Source organism: Oryctolagus cuniculus, chromosome 6 (assembly GCF_051225735.1).
Source record: "Oryctolagus cuniculus isolate XC-2025 breed Fujian yellow rabbit chromosome 6, ASM5122573v1, whole genome shotgun sequence".
In the NCBI taxonomy this organism is placed as follows: Eukaryota; Metazoa; Chordata; class Mammalia; order Lagomorpha; family Leporidae; genus Oryctolagus; species Oryctolagus cuniculus.
The window spans coordinates 142,945,502-142,966,575 of record NC_142872.1 but is presented as its reverse complement, the minus strand read 5'-3'; the positions used below and the strand labels follow the sequence as shown (position 1 = coordinate 142,966,575).

Sequence of the window (21,074 nt, the reverse complement as noted above, 5' to 3'; positions counted from 1 at the left end):
TCAGTCCTTCAAGCTTTTTTTCTTTTCCAGGTGTTGTTGACCTTCCTGAAGAAAACCGTGAAGCAGCTTACAATGCCATTACTTTACCAGAAGAATTTCATGATTTTGATCAGCCACTGCCTGACTTAGAGTATGTTTGTCTTTTTCCTTTTTAGTTATTTACTTATTAGACCAAAAACATACTACTGGTTTCCAAATCTATAGTTTTCATTTGAATGTTTTGAAATTGAGTTAATATGTAACTGAAATGTACATGCTTTCATTTAGGATAATTGTGTGCATGTGTGTGTGTACACATATATGTATATAAAACCTAGAAAGTGTTTCTTCTAGAAGAAAATCACATGAATGTCAACTTTTTAACACATCTAAGATATGAGAATTCTGATGTTCTTAGGACCAAAGCGTGTAGTTTTCCATGTGTGTGCTTTACTTGATGACATCAGTAGACTAACATTTGATGATATTTTTAAGAGGTATAAAAGTCAACTACTGGTTCTCTTCCTGGTCTAGGTATACTCAGAGCCAGAATTTTGTGCATTTTTTGTTTAATAAAGATAAAATAACTATGAAGTACAGAAAAGGGTCATTGTCACAACACATATTTAAGAGGACAGAGCATAGAAATGACTATTATAGCAGACTACTGTAATATATTTCCCTCTTCTCATGTCCTTAAAGTCCCAGCTATCATACCATGATTGGGTGCAGGCGAGGGCCCACACACTGTCGTGGTGGTGGGACTTAACGTTCTTTAACAAGAGGCACTGGAGACAAGTTGCGGTGAACATGTCTGCCTTATTAACGACCAAGCACACCTTTTAAAGGGCAGGCAGAAGGAGTGTAACTAACTAATTCAGGGCAATACTAATTCTATAGGGTGAAGCTGATATTGGTGCTTCTCCAGTCAGCTAGAAGGTCACGTAGGCTAGTAGCTCTCCTGATGGACCCGGGCTACACCTGGGAGGAGTTTACCTGATTGGCAGAAGTGGGGGGCGGGGAATGTGCCTAGAGCATCTGCAGCCTGCCAGCAGTCAGGCTAACCTGCATGAGCTAGGCAGGCAGGTACAAGATCACCCACATCTCCCCGCTGTGTTTTAGGGTGGATATGACCCTACTTAGTGTGGCACGCAACAAGCCAAAACCCACAGTAAGCTTTGGGTTAACTTGAAGAGTGCCTAGTGTGAGGGTTAAAGACAGGGAGGAAAAAGAAGGGAAAAGGGGCTGAGCCCACTGTGTTCTGATTGGCAGGTGGGTGCACAAGTGTGGTCAGGGAGGGGCATGGGATCACACAGGGGGCATGGTGAAGGTATGGTCTTTCAGCTCACAAACCTAATCCTATATACTTGCCTACATCATTCCCCCTTCAGAGACTCCATTCCCTTAATCCTAAAAGATGTTGAAGGGCATAGAATCATCACATCTTCTGTAGCTGCTTCCTGCTTATTAGGGGCATAGTACAGGCCCTGCCTCTCTTGGGTCTAGAATTCTCTTGCTCATCAAATGAATTTGCTTTGTGAGCTGGAGCAGTCTCGGTCATCGCCAATGTGTGTGTACCCTCTATGGTCAGTTATTCCCAGAAGTTCTGAACCATGTAAGTTAGTTTATTGGCACAAGCAAAACTGGAACCAGATCAATTGCAACTGGAGTGCCCCTTTAAGATGAAAAGAACATATCTTACAGACTCCCAGATAGTGGGTGGTGATAGATTATAAACCCATTTAGCTTAAGCATAGAGCATTATAATAGAAGAACACATTAGGAGTTTCATTGTCAGTAAAAGTTCCCAGAGAGAATCAAAAGAGGAGGCAAGCACAAGTCTTGATGTGAGGAAAGCAAAGGCTTTACTTACCTTTTGCTTAAGATCTCTGATTGGCTAACAGGAACAACCAGACATGTCTTTTTAGTTCACCTGTGAAGACTTAAGAGGTAGATGTTTAATCCTAATTTCACTTGTCTGTAGCATCTGGTAAAGTCCCTTTCATTTAAGCTGCAACTGATCTGAAGAGGATCTTTATATGAATGGCTTACTCAGGAATTCCCTAATGTTGGAGCTTTTGTTAAAAGCTCCTTAATTCCTTGGAACACGTTCTGTAGCTCCCCTGTCCAGCACAGTGTGTCTGTGTCAGGGCCTTTTAAAACAAATACAAAGGCTTAGAATCCATATTCCAAAGAATCCTGCCATCAGTAATTCCCAATGTTGGAGTTTCTGTTAGAAGCCCCTTAATTTGGAACAACTGTAGCTACCCTTTCCAGCATTGTCTTCATCAGTGCTTTTTAAAGCTGTATACTAAAGCTTGGAATCCATACTCCACTGAATCCTGCTGTTTCCAGAAATATCTTTAGATGCCTTTTTAGTCAATGAAGACCATAAATATAAAAAATAGCTTCCCTTCTTTTGATTGAAAGAGCACACTTTTCTGGAGTTAGAACATATCCTAGGAAATCTACCTCTAGTTTAGGAACCTGAGTTTTGTTTGGGGAAATTCTGTATCCTTGTTTTCCCAGATTCTGGGTTTAGTGTGATACAGAAGAACTTGTCCCTTAGGCAAAGGTTTAGCACATAAGGGGCAGTGAAATAATTGTCTGATTAGTAGTCCTGAGGCCTTTAACCAATCTGTACTCTGTATTTGACCTTATGTTAAAACATACAAGTTAGGAATCTCACAGAGAGACTTGGGTCCAAGAGTTCACATTTGAGGCACTTAATAAACTTTAAAAAAAATGCCTAAGAATGCAGGCAATGGAATTTAACACTTAAACATAACTAGAGCTTATGACACATAAGAATACTTCACACTAAAGGTAAATCTTTGGTAACCAGTTTTACCGTTAATGTTAATACTGTAACTCTTTGAGGACAGAGGTCCTGTATGGAAAGGTAGTACACAGTGACTCCTGTTGTTAATTAACAATTAACATTTATGCATGGCGTCAGTGATCACCCAAGACTCTTGACATGAGCTGCCTAGGCTGTGAAAACCTTTTGAATCAGACAAAGCCATAAGCAAAGTGGATGTTCTCTCCTCTCTTCAGAGAAAAGTACATGACTAATTCTTTCCACTGGAGTTTCACCCAGAGGTTCTCCATGTAGGGACACTTTTTACACAAGTGTCCTGGCATTTCACGCCTGAAATGCTCTTGTGGGCCTTTTTAGCCAGACCAGGATGCCTTTAAGGGCTGACTCTGAGGTTACTGAGTGCTGCTTAGAGCAGTTGCCATTCTATGAGTCTGCTCTATGGACTGCTTCCCGTGTTGGAGCATTTACTCCTCTTTAATTCTGTTTATTATTAGCAGTAAACATTTAATTCTATTAATATGATCACGTTAACAGTCCCATCTATATGAACATTTTAAATCTTAATCCTGTCTATATGACCACTTTAAAACTTAATCCTATCCATATGATTAATCCTACTTAATATGATCACTTTAAAACTTCAGATGTTAATTTTTACCATCTAGCCCAAGGGGATTTGGGATCCCCTGGCAAGGTTTTAAACTGTACCCTTAGAAGTGAGTCTGTATCCTACATGCCGAGCTATACAACTTTACAGTTTCTTTGTAGGACCTGAGAAGATGAAAACAGAAGCAGCTCTTTGCAAGCATGATTATCCTTAAGCATTTGACATGGATACATTACATTAGTTATAATTCCTTTAACATTTGACCAAGCGATTTTTGTTCTGTAATACATATAATATGTATATATTTATATATATCACTCTATTAATCAGGTGTGCTGAACCTGCAGACCATGGGGGCTGCCATCTTGAGGCTGATTCTGTTGCCCATCCTCATGGTGGAAAATGGAGCATCCGCCATGTTTGACACTCCACCTCCCTGATGCTAACATGTTTCCAGGCAACCAAATCAGTACTCCAGTCCCAGAATTAACAATTGAAAGCATACTTGATTTGAAAATGCAAGGCCCAGGAATGTAGCCAAAATTCTCAATCTTCTTTTAGAGCTTTAATCTCAGAAAACACATAAATTGTCTTTAAAACACATTACAATGAATTTAGAATACTTAGAAGCTAGCCCTCTGTGAAAATCTTTCTCATCTCTGTCCAGATTTCGCAGCAGCAGGTCCATGTGGGTGCTGGCAGAGCCAGGGCTGGACATGCTAGAGTGGACACTGCCCCCTCCTGCACAGTGGCCCATGGCAAAAGTGCAGGTCCCAGGCTAGGGTGCGGAGTGCGAAGCACAGGATGCCATGGCATTGATTGTAGTCCAGGTTGAAGCCACTGGAGTGTCCGCTGCCACCACCGTGCACGAAAGCCCCTCCTCTACAGGGTTTTGCGTGTTGGCAGGAAGCCAGTGCAGGTCCACATGTGCACACTCTGCAGGGTGAGCACACCCAAACCCAGGGTTCTTTTTCTCCAGCCCGCGGCCTGGCTGGTTACTTACATAAGGGACAGAGTGGAATGCAGAAAGATAAGCAAAGTTAGAAAATGTGGAGAGCCGTTTTTCACCATGTCTACATGGGGAACCCACAACCATGTCAGAGGTCCCTAGAAATGAGACAGAGATACCCTCTTCACTTGCAGAGAGGGATTGGGCCCAGTGCACAGTGGGAGTCCCTACAGTGAGACAAAGGTACTCTTCACCTAGCAGAGGGGGTTGCCACCCCCCACACACACCCTTGTTCACCTTATGCGTTCAGGTCCCACGTTGGGCTCCAGAATCACCCACAATTGGGACTGTGACTAAAACTTTTCAAGAGATGGAGTAGCCTATTTGACAACCAAAAAACTTTCTACACCACACCCCATTTACCTTAATACAAATTTCTCTGCCTTTTGGGATGATCTGTGGCACCTGTTTAGTGTAAATTTGTGACCTATTTTGATATTGTATGGTTTTTTGCCCAAAGATTTATTTTCATTTATTTGAAAAGCAACAGTGGCCAGGGCTATGCCAACCCAAAGCCAGAAGCCAGGAACTCCATCCTGGACTCCCACATGGGTTTCTTGAACCCAAGTATTTGGCCCATCTTCCTTGTTTACAGGCATGTTAGCAAGCAGCTGGATTAGAAATGGAGCAGCCAGAATTCAAACCATAACTGCTATATGGGATGCCAACATCGCAAGCAGCAGCTTAACCTGCTATGCCACAAAACCGGCCCCATATGTGTGTATGGTAATTAGTGCTAGACACTATTGGGCTAGTTTTTTGTTTGATTTTTTTGTTTGATTGTTTAATTGCTAGAGAGAACAAGCAGGACCAAACTCACATCTGCTGGTGCTCACTCTTTTACTTTATTATTATTTTATTTATTTGAAAGAGTTAGAGAGGTAGAGACAGAGAGAGGTCTTCCATCTGATGGTTCACTCTCCAGATGGCCGCAATGGCTGGAGCTGCGCTGATCCGAAGCCAGGGGCCAGGTGCCTCTTCCCAGTCTCCATGCAGGTGCAGGGGCCCAAGGACTTGGGCCATCTTCTACTGGTTTCCCAGCCCATAGCAGAGAGCTGGATGGGAAGAGGAGAGCCGGGACTAGAACCGGCGCCCATATGGGATGCCGGCGCTTCAGGCCAGGGCTTTAACCTGCTGCGCCACAGCACCAGCCCCTGGTGTTCACTCTTCAAATGCCCACAATAGTCAGAGCTAGGCTGAGCCAAAAGCCAGGAGTATAACCAGGTCTCCCACATGGTTGGTAGGGAGGCAATTACATGAGTAATTTTGGCTCCCAGGGTCTACACTGGTAGGAATTCAATTAAGAACCAGAACTGAGAATCAAACGTAGGCACTCTGATGTGAGACTGCAGTGGCTTAACTGCCAACCAAATGTCTGCTCCCTCCTTATACTTCCTTCATTTTGTTTAAAAAGATTTTTTTTTAAAGATTTATTTATTTATTTGAGAGGTAGAGTTACATATAGTGAGAGGGAGAGACAGAGAAAAAGGTCTTCCAACCGCTGGTTCACTCCCCAAATGGCCACAATGGCTGGAGCTGTGCTGATCCGAAGCCAGGAGCTTCCTCTGGGTCTCCCACGCGGGTGCAGGAGCCCCAGCACTTGGGCCATCTTCTACAGCTTTCCCAGGCCATAGCAGAGAGCTGGATGGAAAGAGGAGCAGCCAGGACTAGAACCGGCGCCCATAAGGGATGCCGGTGCCACGGGTGGAAGATTAACCTGCTACACCTTAGAAAAATTGTTTAAGATGTATATATGTATTTTGATAGGCAGAGTTAGAGAAGGGGTTAGAAACAAATCTTCCATCCACTGGTTCACTCAAATTGCTGCTATGTCCAGGGCTGGGCCAGGCCTAAGTCAGGAACTTCATCCTGGTCTCTCAGTGGGTGCCGGTGCCCGAGTACTTGAGCCATCTTCACTGCTTTTCCCTGGTCATTAACAGGGAGCTGGATCAGAAGTGGAGCAGTCAAGAGTGTAACCAGTACCTGTGTGGGATGCTGGTGTTGTAGTTGGCAGTTTAACCCACTATACCACACCAGCCCTAATCATAGAAATTGTTAAACACATTGAATAGTAAAGAGATTAGTATTATAAACTGCATATAACTATTTAACTTTTTTTTATTTGAAAGAGATACACAGAGGGAGAGGGAGAGAGAGAGAGAGAGAGGGAGGGAGGGAGGGAGAGAGAGAGATGTCTTCCATCAACTGTTTGACTCAACTGGCCACAACAGCCAGAGCTGCGCTAATCCAAAGCCAGGAGCTTCTGGGTCTCCCACGCAGGTGCAGGTGCAGGGGCCCACAGACTTGGGCCATCTTCTACTCCTTCATGCCATAGCAGAGAACTGGATCAGAAGTGGAGTGCTGGGACTCAAACTAGCACCCACATGGGATGCCAGCACTGCAGGCAGTGGCTTTACCCGCTGCAGCACAGTGTCAGCCCCCAGTTATTTACCTTATTTATTATTTAGCCAATCTGGGTTTTTTTTTAAAGATTTTATTTTATTTATTTGAAAGAGTTACAGAGGTAGAGAGAGGTCTTCCGTCCACCGGTTTGTTCCCCAGATGGCCGCAACGGCTGGAGCTAAGCCACTCAGAAGCCAGGAGCTTCTTCTGGGTCTCCCAGATGGGTGCAGGGCCCCAAGGACTTGGGCCATCTTCCACTGTTTTCCCAGGCCATAAGCAGAGAGCTGGATCAGAAGTGAAGCAGCCAGGACTCAAACCAGCGCCCATATGGGATGCTGGCTACAGACTGGGGCTTTAACCCACCGTACCACAGCACTGGCCGTTAACCATTTTATTTCATTTATAGATCTCCAATTTACCTCTGAACTCTACTGGATTATTTTTAGATTAAATAACAAATGGTCTTTTTTTTTTTTTTTTTTTTTGAGAGGCAGAGTGGGTAGTGAGAGAGACAGAAAGGTCTTCCTTTTGCCATTGGTTCACCCTCCAATGGCCGCCATGGCTGGCGTGCTGCGGCTGGCGTGCTGCGGCCGGCGCACTGTGCTGATCCGAAGGCAGGAGCCAGGTGCTTCTCCTGGTCTTCCATGGGGTGCAGGGCCCAAGCACTTGGGCTATCCTCCACTGCCTTCCCAGGCCGCAGCAGAGAGCTGGCCTGGAAGAGGGGCAACCGGGACAGAATCCGGCGCCCCGACCGGGACTAGAACCCGGTGTGCCGGTGCCACAAGGTGGAGGATTAGCCTGTTGCCACGGCGCCGGCCTACAAATGGTTTTATTTCATCTATGATGCATCAATATTTGTCTCTAGAATTGAGGAATTTTTTTAAAGCATAATACAGTACATCATTTAAAATTTACTAGTAATTCCTTACTGTAATTTCCTATCCATGTTTTATTGCCCCCATTTGTCACATAGGCTTCTCCCTAACCGCTTTTGAGTTGGGGCTACAGGAGTCTGCAGATTGCATTTGATTGCTGTCTCTCATAAGTCTCCTCAGACTATGGTAGTCCTTGTGTGTTTTCCTTGCAGTTTATTTACTGAACAAAGTTAGTAATTTGTTTTGAATTATTTACCTTCAGGATTTGGCAAATAGTATTCCAGATTGGCATTCAACATTTCATGTTGTTACTTCATATTTTAAAACTATATGAGGTTATTCTTGTTGGAGAAACTGAGTCTTAGAAAAGCCAAGGAACTTCAGAGTTCACATAGCCTGTCAGTTGCAGCAACCTGATGAAAACCTGTGCTTCCCTAGCCCATCATTTCATATTTTTTTCTTTGTAATATATCTTTTTGCCTGGTAATTTTTGGCCTATTATAAATTTGTTTAAAATATTTATGTATTTGAAAGAGTTTCACAGAGGAGAGGCAGAGAGAGAGAGAGAGGTCTTCCATCCGCTGGTTTGCTCCTTAGTTGGCCGCAACGGCTGGAGCTGTGCTGATCCGAAGCCAGGAGCCAGGAACTTCTTCCGGTTCTCCACATGGGTGCAGGGGCCCAAGGACTTAGGCCATCTTCCACTGCTTTCCCAGGTGCTAGCAGAGAGCTGGATCAGAAGTGGAGCAGCTGGGACTTGAACTGGCGCCCACATGGGATGCCGGCACTGTAGGCAGTGACTTTAACCACTATACCACAGTGCAGGCCCCAAGCCTACTATATTTTGCTTGTTGATCACTGGTGGTTTTCAAAATGTAAATACAAATCAACTTTGACATTATTCACATTCTTGCATTGTTTTGGAATTTGTGTATGAAATTAATAATTTGTGAGTTGTATTATGTCATTTCCTTAAAGAGAGAATTAATATATTTTCAGAATGTGCTAGTGAAATTTCAAACTAAAGTGTATTTGAACTTCTTTTAAAGTGACATCGATGTGGCCCAACAATTCAGCCTGAACCAGAGTAGAGTGGAAGAGATAACCATGAGGGAAGAAGTTGGAAACATCAGTATCCTTCAAGAAAATGACTTTGGTAAAAGAAACAAATTCTAGTCATAATACTGTAGTTATTTTTTGACACTGCTAGCATTTTAAAAAGAAAACCAGACATATGTTGTATTCATATTAATGGACTTGTAAGTCTAGTTAATTTTCATCAAGAAAACAGTTTGCCTTGCTATCAGTGTATTAAGCATTGTTTCCATTTGTGCACCAAACTTAACAACTCATTCTTTGTCTGCTCCTGCTCTGCATAGGGTAATACAACTGTATTTTGATTTGTGTGAGAAGTCTCACTAGTAAAAACAGTGCTCAATTTTTTAAAGGTTTATTTATTTACTTGAAATTTATGTAGAGGGAGATCTTCATCTGCTGGTTCACTCCCCAAATGGCCAGAGTCCAGGGTTGGGCAGGGTGGAAGCCAGGAACTTCATCCTGGTTTCCCACATGGGTGGCCCAATCACTTTAATCGTCCTGTACTGCTTTCCCAGGAACATTAGCAGGGAGCTGGATCAGATATGGAGCAGCCAAGACATGAACCAGCACTCACATGGGATGCCAGTATTGCACCTAGTGGCTTAACCTAGTATGCCACCACACTGGCCCCAGTAATGCTCACTTATAAACTAATCTGCTACTCAGAAACTGCAGTTATTTAAAACTGGTAGTAAGTCAGATTCTTCTCTTGATGAAAATACCTAAGAAGTTTTAAGTCTGGCTATTAATATAACAAATATTTAGGTTTATCTAACATAGGATAACCTCAATTTGGAGTGAAGTCTGAATTTGCTAGTCATGCCCCAGAGTTAATAGCCATGTATAATTTAAGAATTAGTTCATAAGATTTAGGTACTAGATGTTTCAATATTTGAAGATAAGTAAGACTTTAGGAAGCAAATGTAGCATCATAATTGTAATACATTATTTGCCAATGTCTTTTGTAACAGTGATATTTTTAACCTTTTTCATGGCTTACTAAAATTTGTTTAGGTGACTTTGGAGTGGATGATCGTGAGATAATGAGAGAAGGCAGTGCTTTTGAGGATGATGACATGTTGGGAAGCAATAATGCTTCCAACCTCCTATTAGAACCTGAACAGAGCACCAGCAATTTGAATGAGAAAATTAACCATTTAGAATATGAAGACCAATATAAGGATGATAATTTTGGAGAAGGAAATGATGGTGGAATATTGGGTAGGTCATGACAAAGTGGTAATTACAACATTTCTTTATTGAGTGGTGATGTTTTGGAGAAGTTGCTAATTCTGGGTCTTGAATTTATGTACATTTGTATGATTTGTGATCATTTGGTTCAATGAAAGTTTTCTGTAAAACTAGCTAAAAATGTTGGTGCAATACCTAATTGTTTTGAAGGTGCTATGTCCGGTATCTGAAATATTTTATATGAGCTAAAATATACAAATAAATGAAAAATTTTTTTGTAGATGGTTCTTATCTACACTGTGTTGAAGAGAAACATGTAAATTGAATACAGATTTAAATTATTGTTTAAGTAATTGGCTGCTTTTTAAAAATTTTTTGCATTTTCAAATTATACCTAAATATTACATTCCCTATTTCAGATGACAAGCTCATTAGTAATAATGATGGTGGTATCTTTGACGATCCTCCTGCCCTCTCTGAGACAGGAGTGATGTTGCCGGAACAGCCTGCACATGATGATATGGATGAGGATGATAATGTATCAAGTAAGCATTTCATATTAGCATTCTGGGGATGGTTATATGGCATCCAAAAAGATACTTACCATTGAAGTCTCAAACTGCAAGTCCTACCTTGACTACAGTGCCCATGACTGATTAGGTGTCACCTTCTTCTGTGTTTAACCCTGTGTCCTTATCCCTTTTTTGTCATTTGAGTTTGACTATGGAGGAACTTTCTCAGAAGTAGAATTTTTTTTTTTATTTTATTTTTAATACCCATGGGGTTTCTTTCAGTTTCATGGAGAAACTTTTTCTCCCATTTGTAGAATATATGTTGTATACCCAAACTTTTGTGACCATTGTTTTTTTTTAATAGTGGGTGGGCCTGACAGTCCTGATTCAGTGGATCCCGTTGAACCAATGCCAACTATGACTGATCAAACAACACTTGTTCCAAATGAAGAAGAAGCATTTGCTCTGGAACCTATTGATATCACTGGTGAGCAAACAAACCTTTATTTATAAGCCATAAAACATAAGGTCCTAGTCCTGGCTCTTGCCTATCCACAAGATTGCTGATATTGGAGGTAACTAAGCTGCTTTGTCATCTCAGAGTTTACAATTTGAGTATTTTGTAGAATATACAATTTGCTGTGAAATATAAAGGTACAAAACAAGCTTTCTGCTAGTGTGTATATTGGTCTTTCAGAGTTCCAAGATGTTAGTGGCTCACGTGTGTAACAGTTGCAAAACATTGCAGGGCATTTGAAAATAAAGTTTAACAATGGCTGATCTGTTACCTTCCAAATTTCTGGATTCGATATAATGTGCTACAGTCTGGGAAAACCTCAAAATGCTTTATATAAAACCTTTGAAATACCAAAATAGAAATTGGTAATTTATTTATTTTAGTGCTTATTTAAAAGCATTGCAAAACTAGTTTAATTGGGTGATTGCTCTTAGTAAGAGGCAATTTAAGATCTGTACAGAAAATTAGGATGTGTATTTTAAAATTTCTAGATGATTTGGGCCGGCGCCGTGGCTCAATAGGCTAATCCTCCACCTTGCGGCACCGGCACACCAGGTTCTAGTCCCGGTTGGGGCGCCGGATTCTGTCCCGGTTGCCCCTCTTCCAGGCCAGCTCTCTGCTATGGCCAGGGAGTGCAGTGGAGGATGGCCCAGGTGCTTGGGCCCTGCACCCCATGGGAGACCAGGAAAAGCACCTGGATCCTGGCTCCTGCCATCGGATCAGCGCGGTGCACCGGCTGCAGCGGCGGCCATTGGAGGGTGAACCAACGGCAAAGGAAGACCTTTCTCTCTCTGTCTCTCTCTCTCACTGTCCACTCTGCCTGTCAAAAATTAAAAAAAAAAAAAAAAAAAAAAAAATTTCTAGATGATTTAAGGAAACAGGGAGTAGAACGTGTGAAACCAGCTACAAAATAATTTAAGTCATGGTTTTTACTTTAGAACAAGACTGACTAACTTTTTGGGTTTCCTACTTAGAATAACCTGTCACCAAAAATTGTGACCTCAGCCTCTGGTCTCTAAAAAATGCTTATTTTGAGCCTGGGTTTGGTTCCCCACCACCACCTACACCCCATACCACCACCCCTACCTCTAAGATTTATTTATTTTACTTGAATAGTGGTTATACACAGAGAGAAAGAGCTTCATCTACTGTTTAACTCCCCAAATGACTGCAGCTGCCTGGACTGGGCCTTCATCTGGGTCTTCCACCTGGGTGGCAGGGGCCCAAGCAGTTGGGCCATCTTCTGTTGCTTTCAATATCATGCACATTAACGGGGAGCTAGATTGGTACTGAAGCAGCTAAACTTGAACTGGTGCTTATATGGGATGCTTTCATTACAGGTGGTGGCAGCTTAACCCACTCTGCTACAATGCCGGGTCAAAGCCTGGTTCTTTTTAGGAACTAAAAGAATCTGTATCCTTATGGAACTCAAATAATTACAGAAGCACAGGTTATTAAGTAAACTATTTGACTTTGAAAAGTGACATAATACAGAGAACTGTAAAAAAGGTAAAGTGTAGGTCTGGATAAGGTGTTGCATTAAGTAAAATGAGATAGCCAGGCTTTGCCCATTGTAAGAACTTCAGCTTCTGCTTTTAGGAGAGGGAACTCAGTAGCCGGAGAGAGGATTTGTCACTGTATAACATCTTTTGTGTTTTTTAATCTTTAAGAAGTACAAATGTTGTATATATAAAAACTTACCATCATTTCTGCTTCTTAAAAAATTGAGATAATGCCTTGTCTACTTTATAAAGCCACAAGGACTAGAAAGGAACATAGAAAAAGTGTCTAGGGTGGAGTTTGAGGTCCATCTGACTGGGCTTGGGCCCATATAAGTGCCATACTTGAGTTACAGCTTTTTTAATAAGAGTTACAGTATTAGCATCCATTTATGGAAGGCTTAATATATGCCAGATAAACTAAGTATTTTACAAAGCAGAGGAGGTAGTCATGCCAGGTCTAGTAGCTAAGTATTCCATGCTGACCTCCCAAGAAAATGACTTTATGCTTTGTTTTATTCCAGTCAAAGAAACAAAAGCCAAGAGGAAGAGGAAGCTAATTGTTGACAGTGTCAAAGAGTTGGATAGCAAAACAATTAGAGCCCAACTTAGTGATTACTCTGACATTGTTACGACGCTGGACTTGGCACCACCCACCAAGAAGTTGATGATGTGGAAAGAGACAGGAGGAGTAGAAAAACTTTTTTCTCTACCTGCTCAGCCTCTGTGGAATAACAGACTACTAAAGGTAGTAGAGTTTGCAGAATTATTTTTATTTCAAATACATTGTAGCGCTTAGAAAAAAATCTCAAACTTCTAACTACACACAAAATTTATACACATTCATGGACTACAGTGTGATGTTTTGATACACGTACAGGTGGTGTAATCTAGTCAGGGTAAAAATTCCTGTTTCCTCAAATATTTATCATTCTTTTATGATAAACATTCAAAATCCTTTCTTCTAGTGTTGTTTTCATATTTAGAAAAATGAATGATACATATCCTTATTTGTATTTACTTTTTCTCCCTCCCCCCCCACCCAGAAACCTTTTATTTAAGGTATACAAACTTCATGCATTTCATATACAAATTTAGGAACACAGTGATTTCTTACCATCCTGCCCTCCCTCTTCCATTCCCACTCTTTACTTTTTTACTGTATACACGTAAGATTAACTCTATACTAAGTAAAGAGTTCAACATATAGTATGGAAAAAAAATGAACTTCCTCAAAAGTTGAGACAAGAGCTATTCAAAGTCATCACATCTCAAAGTGTCAGTTTCATTTCTGTAGATAACCGTTTAGGTACTGTTAGTTACCACAGATCAGGGAGAACTTCTTAATCCTACCAAACTATAATTTAGTGCATATTCCCCACCTCTCCTTTGCCCTTGTTCTCCGCATTCTCTGGTAACCACCATTATACTCAACTTTCATGAGCTTACGCAGTATTTGTCTTTCTGTGCTTGGCTTATTTTATTTAAAATGACTTCTGGTTCTTCCATATTATTGCAGATCACAAGATTTTGTCATTTTTCATGCCTGAGTAGTATATGTACTTTTTGTTTTAATCCATTCAACACATGATGGACACTTAGGTTATTTCCTGAATCATTTTTGATCAAGCGTTTGTCAACTGTGTAGTACCTTTCTTACAGTATGCTGAGTATATAACCTCATCTAAAATATGGTGGTGACACCTATATTTTTAATAGTTAATTATAGGAGAGTGAAGAACTAATATATTAACTTAATGTATACCGTGCTTCAAATCTGTATTCTTTTTGAGGTTTTCTACTTTTCCTGAAAGAAAATTGTTTTGACTTGATGTGAATCTCCACACACCGCCACCCCCAATAGGCCCTGTGAAAGTTCTTAGGATATTTATTCTTTGATTCAGTAGACTCATTAGAAATTTTTGTTAGAAATTAATTCAAAATGGGGGGAAACCACTTGTGTAGATATGTTGATGATATTTTATCTACAGATAGAGTAATAAGAACCCTAAAATTCTAAGAAAGTCGAGCCACATTTCATGTGTGATATATACACAAACACATTCTTGGTAGAATATTATGTAGCCATTAAAAATATGTTAAATAGTACTTAAGGCTACCATATATTAAATGAAAAAAAGCACAGTATAAGACCAGTTTGATGCCAAGTTTGGTTGAATACTAAGTTTGTAATATGAAGATAAACTGCTTACAAATTAAAAATCTTAGTAGAGATAATGAATAAAAAATTTATTTTCAGCTTTTCTAAAATTGCTGCATTTAGAATTTAAAAACCTGTATTAGAAATCAGTTTAAGATGGGATTAAGTGTGACGATAAGATGTAAAGTTAAAATCTTACTAAATTATGTAAGCTGTACAATGATTACAATTCTTAATGAAAGCTCAATGTCAATGGTGTTTTCATTTAATGTAGATAATGTTATATTTGATTTGTCTTATTTATATAGCTCTTTACACGTTGTCTTACACCACTTGTACCAGAAGACCTTAGGAAAAGGAGGAAAGGAGGAGAGGCGGATAATTTGGATGAGTTCCTCAAAGAATTTGAAAATCCAGAGGTTCCTAGAGAGGACCAGCAGCAGCAACATCAGCAGCGTGATGTTATAGGTTGGTTCTGTTTGAATAGTTCCATGTTGAAATTTAAATATTTGACTTAAAGTTTACCTTTATATTGCTCAAGTAAAAGAAGTCAAGATGAAAGAGTATACTTAAAATTTTTGGACAGGGACATGCATTGGATCCGATTGATTTGTCTTTTTAAGTTCATGGGTAGTGTGTATTAACAAGACACTGAAGTGTGTATTTCAGAAATTTTTTGTGCCAGGTTTTTTTTTTTAATCCCCTCATAAGAAAGCTTACTGTCTTTGGAAAGATTTGAGGTTCAGGACTGAGTGATAATTTGCTAAAGGATCGTGCTACATTCGACTTGTACTTTTAAGACCCCTGCTACCTTTATGTTTTGTATAAATTGAGTCATCTTTGTCAACCTAAAATTGAGGCTTTCTCCATTAGAGAAAGGACCTATGTGTTAGTGTATTCTAAAAGTAAATGATTACAACATAGTGTTCAAAATCTTATAACTGAAGTCTCCTCTTCATGTTGCAGATGAACCCATTATGGAAGAGCCAAGCCGCCTCCAGGAAACAATGGAGACAAGCAGAACAAACGTGGACGAGTCAGCCATGCCCCCACCCCCACCTCAGGGAGTTAAGCGGAAAGCTGGACAAGTAGACCCAGAGCCTGTGGTACCTGTAAGTAAGCAAGTGCATTCATCAAGCCATGCAGTCAGTAGCAGGTAGTCTTTAAGGAGCCTTTTGAAGTGTGGTGGTTTAGGCAGAAAATGGGTCCAGAATAAAGGCAACTTAGGATACAAACACAGTTGCTGTAAGTGGGAGATATTCTAGGAGTCCGCCATTTGTCTTTGAATAGTCTTTGGTGATCAAAGTGAGCAACTTTAGCTAATGTATAGTCCTTGAGTCCAAATTTGGTTCTGCTTTATTCTTAGCGAATATTCCTGCATATCTAATATGAGACAATTTTAGGTAATTTTATTAATAATCAGCTGAAAAAAAGTAACACTATGTGGCTACTTCACTTTGGCTGACATTAAGTTCAACTAGGAAAGGAAAACTAAAGAAGTACAGGGAAGTAGTTGGGTTTGTTTTATGGCTTCCAGTTGAATAAATTTGAGCAAAGGGAGGCTTTGGGTAACCTTTGGTGCCTCCAAGAGATGACAGTAGAATAGTTTTTGCACATTTTAAGAACTAGTTCTCTATGCCCTCTTGTGGTAAGGAGTTGTCAGTGGGAACATTTTTCTGTGTGAGCTCAGGAATGGGAACAGGTAGGCAGTAGGTGACTCAAATACCACTTTCCTGGTCATTTCTTTATTTTTCATGTTCTAAACCACATATACTAAGCCAGAGAAAGGAAATTCAGGAGACAGCCCCAGAGAGTCTTATTCTGATAATAAAGAGTTCCATGACTTTTATTAAGAGTCAAAGCTTATGATTGTAACTTACAGTCTAATAAGACAGTTTTATGATGTAACAGTTTATAGTCCTGGGCTAAAGACCATTTTTAATTTTGCCATTTTTTAAAATGCTACTAGAGAAAATTCTTTTTGTGTTTGTAGAATTCTCACATAGACCTATTCAGTACTTAATGTCTCATTTTTGTATCTTTTAGGGTAATCATTAATTTCTTTGTAAATTACCTTGATATTATAACTTTACAATAAAAGAGATGTACTAGGGGCAGAAGGACACTGTAACTCCAGTATTTCTTTCCTTCTACCAAACTTCAGCAAACTGTATTTTCATATTTAAAAAAACATTGCCCTTTTTTCTTATTGAAGCCTCAGCAGGTGGAGCAGATGGAAATACCACCTGTGGAGCTTCCCCCTGAAGAACCTCCAAATATCTGTCAGCTAATCCCTGAGTTAGAACTTCTGCCCGAGAAGGAGAAGGAGAAAGAAAAAGAGAAAGAAGATGATGAAGAGGAGGAGGTAATGAGATACTGATTAGATAAAATCTCATTTCAGATTTTGCTAACATCTTCAGCAAGTCTTCAGCGAGGATTTCATATTAGAGGTTAATAAATATTGAACATCAAAGTGTTTAAATTAAATACAAGCCAGATTTAACCAAATTTTTAGCAGTATAGCTAATCAGTAAACATCAGTTTTCTGCTGTGTTATGTAACTCATTGAATTCCTGTGGCCTGGTAAAGAAACTATACTGATTTCTAGCTTTATCAAGAGATCAATGGTTAACTTTTACTGCTGTGAGGATTCTCTGCCTCTAGCATAACCTCTTCTCTGTTTGGATTTTGTTTCTGTTTTCATTTTAAACTTGAGTGATACATGACTAGCTTAAAAAAGACTGAGGGAAGGCTTGTGCTTTGGGAATCAAATTTCCTTTTCACTATACCAGAATAGCAATCACCTTACATATATTGAAAAAAAAAGCACTCTCAGTGGCATGGTTTCCATTCTCATATAAATTCCCTAATGAGCCAGGAATAAAAAGCTGCAATGACCGGCAGCAATCTGTGGACTACATATATCCTTCTAAACCAATGTAGAATCATACATTTAGGCAAATGTTTGCTGCAAAGGAGTTTTGTGACCTTTTTGCGGGGCTCATTTTCATTCAGGATGAAGATGCTTTGGGGGGCGACCAGGATCAGGAAGAAAGAAGGTGGAACAAAAGGACCCAACAGATGCTCCATGGTCTTCAGGTATGTCAGTGTCATCTTTGTTCCTTCAAAGAGAAGTTAAGGTGTTATCACCAGAAACCCTACCTCTACAAAGTTTTTAAAAAGACATTTTAATTAAGTAAACTATTTTAGGCCAGCATCTAGAAGAATATTTTTCCTGTGTTTATCCTGAGAACTGTGGTGATAGTTCTCTTGAATAGTCTACATTCATATTTTTGGTTGAGCAAAATTAATGTATTAAAATATTAAATTTGTTGGATCGTGCTACAGCATCAGATCTCACTTAATCCTGGGCCTTAATGAACCAAACACAAACAAGATGTTACTATTGTATATCCCATTAGATAGAAAAAGGAATGAGTTATTTTAATACATCAAAACAATTTGCTTGTTTCTTAGACTTCTTTAGATTATTGATGTACCCCCATTGTATGATCTTCAAAATGTTCATCAACAGTGCCAACAAAATATATAGTTCACTTTTATTGGCATCCTTTTTAAATTAATGTATCACCTCTTTGGTTTTATTTGCAGCGTGCTCTTGCTAAAACTGGAGCTGAATCTATCAGTTTGCTTGAGTTATGTCGAAACACGAACAGAAAGCAAGCTGCAGCAAAGTTCTACAGCTTTTTGGTTCTTAAAAAACAGCAAGCTATTGAGCTGACACAGGAGGAACCATACAGTGACATCATCGCAACACCTGGACCAAGGTTCCATATTATTTGAGGAGGTAGAAACATTATAGCTAGTGTTTATTTCACTAGTGCATACAAATCGCCCCCATGTGTAGGGCACACAAAACCTTTCAAGAAAATTTAGGTTTTTGTCTGTACAAAGCCTCTGCCTTTTTCTCTCTTCATTTTTTTCCTATTATGTTAAATTTATCAATTTCATCTTTAAAGGAAACTGCTTTATATGGTTATGTTTGTGCTGATGGAGGAAACAGTGCCCCAGAAGACTATTTCAAACAGTTCAGAACACACGTGTGCAATATCGGTGCATGTACTAATGTTGAGTACCAGTCATAATTTTTATCTTAGGTTTTCCTTTTCAATGTAGTGATGGAGAACTATCTAAAAAGAATGCCTGACAGTTTAAGAAGACTGTTTGACAGGAACAAAAAAAAGCCTTCCCATCACCAGTAACAACGGCAGTTGTCTTGTTAAACACTGTACGTAGGAATAGTACCTGAAACAGCAAAGGTCATCTTGAGATACATTTTAAAGTCTAATTCCGTAATAAGGTGTATGTGAAATTGTGCTGTGGCTGCTTCCTGTCGGCTATAAGAAGATAAGACTGACTCGGTTTAAAGTATTCTATTTTGTGAATCATTCCAGTTAAGTCTTTTATGAACTTTGGTATCCTGGAGTTTGTAGTTTTAGGAATGCTCTAGAGTGAGCAGACAAAACTTTTCAGAGTCACACGACCATAGGAAACATTTATAATGTTCCAGGAGCTATAAATCAAGAGTTTTTAAAAAAAAACGCTTGGATCTATCTGTTTGCATATTCAGATCATGAAAATAGAAATTGATTTGCCTACCAAAAGGGCAGATGGATGGGAAATTATACATGTGGTTGACTTAACCTTTTAGCAGACAATGCTGTAAAAACTAATGGCTTCTCTGATATTTATTATAAAAGTTAGTACTGATCTTTTTCCAGTGCTGCACACTCCGGTGTTTGGAACTTTTATTTTAATGGCTTTGCAACTGAAATCCTGTATCTGGTTTCCTATAATTTAAGTGAAAAACACATCTAAATAAAGCTTTTATTAACAGACCAGATAGCACCAGAAATTATGTGACTATTGTGATTATCAAAATATGTTTTAACTTTTTAGGGAAAAATTACACTGAAAGTTCTAGCTTAAGTGTTGGCACTTTTGTGGAAAAAAATCACTTTTTGAAACACAGACTTCAGTGTATACCCAATAATTTAAAATTATGTGAAATGTTTTAAATTTGTGAACTCGTAATTACTGTTTTAATGATTCAGTTTCTTGAGAATGGTAATTGTACAAAATTGCTATTGCAGCTTTAATTTCCATATGATGTGCCTGTAAACCATGGAATTTTCCCCTTTTGTAAAAAGACATTGTAGATAATTGAATGTTTGATTATAGAAAGGTCATTAGTTTCTTGTTACACATTTTGTTAGTCTGGTTTTTGTTGCCTATTGGGTTTAATATTGTTCTTGAAAATAGTTAATGCTATGTTATGTATAACTTTTCTAATAAAAGTTGTGTTATAAGCTGTAAATATTACAGTATTAGTTTATTCAGTTGGTGATGTTTCCCATGAAAAAGCTAACTGGAAAGTTAGCATTGCCAGACTCATTTTAAAAAAAAAAAAGCATTTAACTTACAAGGATAATCATTCTAAAACAGTCTGAGACTGAAACATGAAGGACTCTAAAATACTATGTGATCTGAAGCTGGTGCCACAGCTCACTTGGCTAATCCTCCGCCTGCAGCACCAGCACCCCAGGTTCTAGTCCTGGTTGGGGCGCCAGATTTCTATCCTGGTTGCTCCTCTTCCAGTCCAGCTCTCTGCTATGGCCTGGGAGGGCAGTGGAGGATGGCCCAAGTGCTTGGGCCCTGCACCCGCATGGGAGACCAGGAGGAAGCACCTGGCTCCTGGCTTCAGATCAGCGCAGCTCCAGCCGTTGCGGCTATTTGGGAAGTGAACCAGCGGAAGGAAGATCTGTCCTTCTCACTGTCTGTAACTCCACCTCTCAAATAAATAAATAAAATCTTTAAAAAAATTTTTGAAAAGATGGCAGAGGGTTAAAACCCTGGCCTGCCACACCAGCATCCCATAATGGCACCAGTTCAAGTCCCGGCTGCTCCACTTCTGATCCAGCTCTCTGTTTATGACCTGGGAAAGCAGTAGAGGTTGACCCAAGTCCTTGGGCCCCTGCACCCACATGGGAGACCTGGAAGAAGTTCTGGCTCCTGGCTTCAGGTCAGCTCAGATCCAGCTGTTGCAGCCATTCCAGGTGTGAACAGCAGATAAAAAACCTCTCTGCCTTTCAAATAAGTAAATCTTAAAAGGCTTAGGGGAGGCATTTGGCTTAGATGGAAAACTCCCACATCCCATATTGGAGTGCCTGGGTTTAAAACTCAACTTCATGCCTGACTCCAGCTTCCTGCTAATACAGACCCTAGGAGGCTGCTGTGATAGCTCAAATAATTGGATACCTGCCACTCTGGTGGGAGACCTGGATTGAGTTCTTGGCTTCAGCACAGCTTTTGGCTTTCCTGGGTATTTGGGGAGTGACCTGGGAGCTCATTCCCATCAAATAAGAATTTAAAAAATGGCTCAGC

The 21,074-nt window shown here is 39.9% G+C and overlaps 1 protein-coding gene across 2 annotated transcripts in view; it reads left to right on the top strand.

The window, feature by feature from the left end:
• Nucleotides 1-20,007, top strand: part of RAD21 (RAD21 cohesin complex component) — a 34,688-nt gene extending 14,681 nt beyond the window's left edge. For both annotated transcript variants that reach the window (XM_051843999.3, XM_051844001.3), the window contains exons 4-14: nucleotides 31-130; nucleotides 8,741-8,847; nucleotides 9,804-10,010; nucleotides 10,400-10,525; nucleotides 10,857-10,979; nucleotides 13,033-13,256; nucleotides 14,978-15,137; nucleotides 15,636-15,781; nucleotides 16,885-17,034; nucleotides 17,685-17,768; nucleotides 18,282-20,007. In XM_051843999.3, the coding sequence (XP_051699959.1) occupies nucleotides 31-130; nucleotides 8,741-8,847; nucleotides 9,804-10,010; nucleotides 10,400-10,525; nucleotides 10,857-10,979; nucleotides 13,033-13,256; nucleotides 14,978-15,137; nucleotides 15,636-15,781; nucleotides 16,885-17,034; nucleotides 17,685-17,768; nucleotides 18,282-18,473 (1,619 nt within the window). In that variant the 3' untranslated portion in view covers nucleotides 18,474-20,007. The remainder of the gene's footprint in view (nucleotides 1-30; nucleotides 131-8,740; nucleotides 8,848-9,803; nucleotides 10,011-10,399; nucleotides 10,526-10,856; nucleotides 10,980-13,032; nucleotides 13,257-14,977; nucleotides 15,138-15,635; nucleotides 15,782-16,884; nucleotides 17,035-17,684; nucleotides 17,769-18,281) is intronic.
• Nucleotides 20,008-21,074: the final 1,067 nt, after the last annotated feature.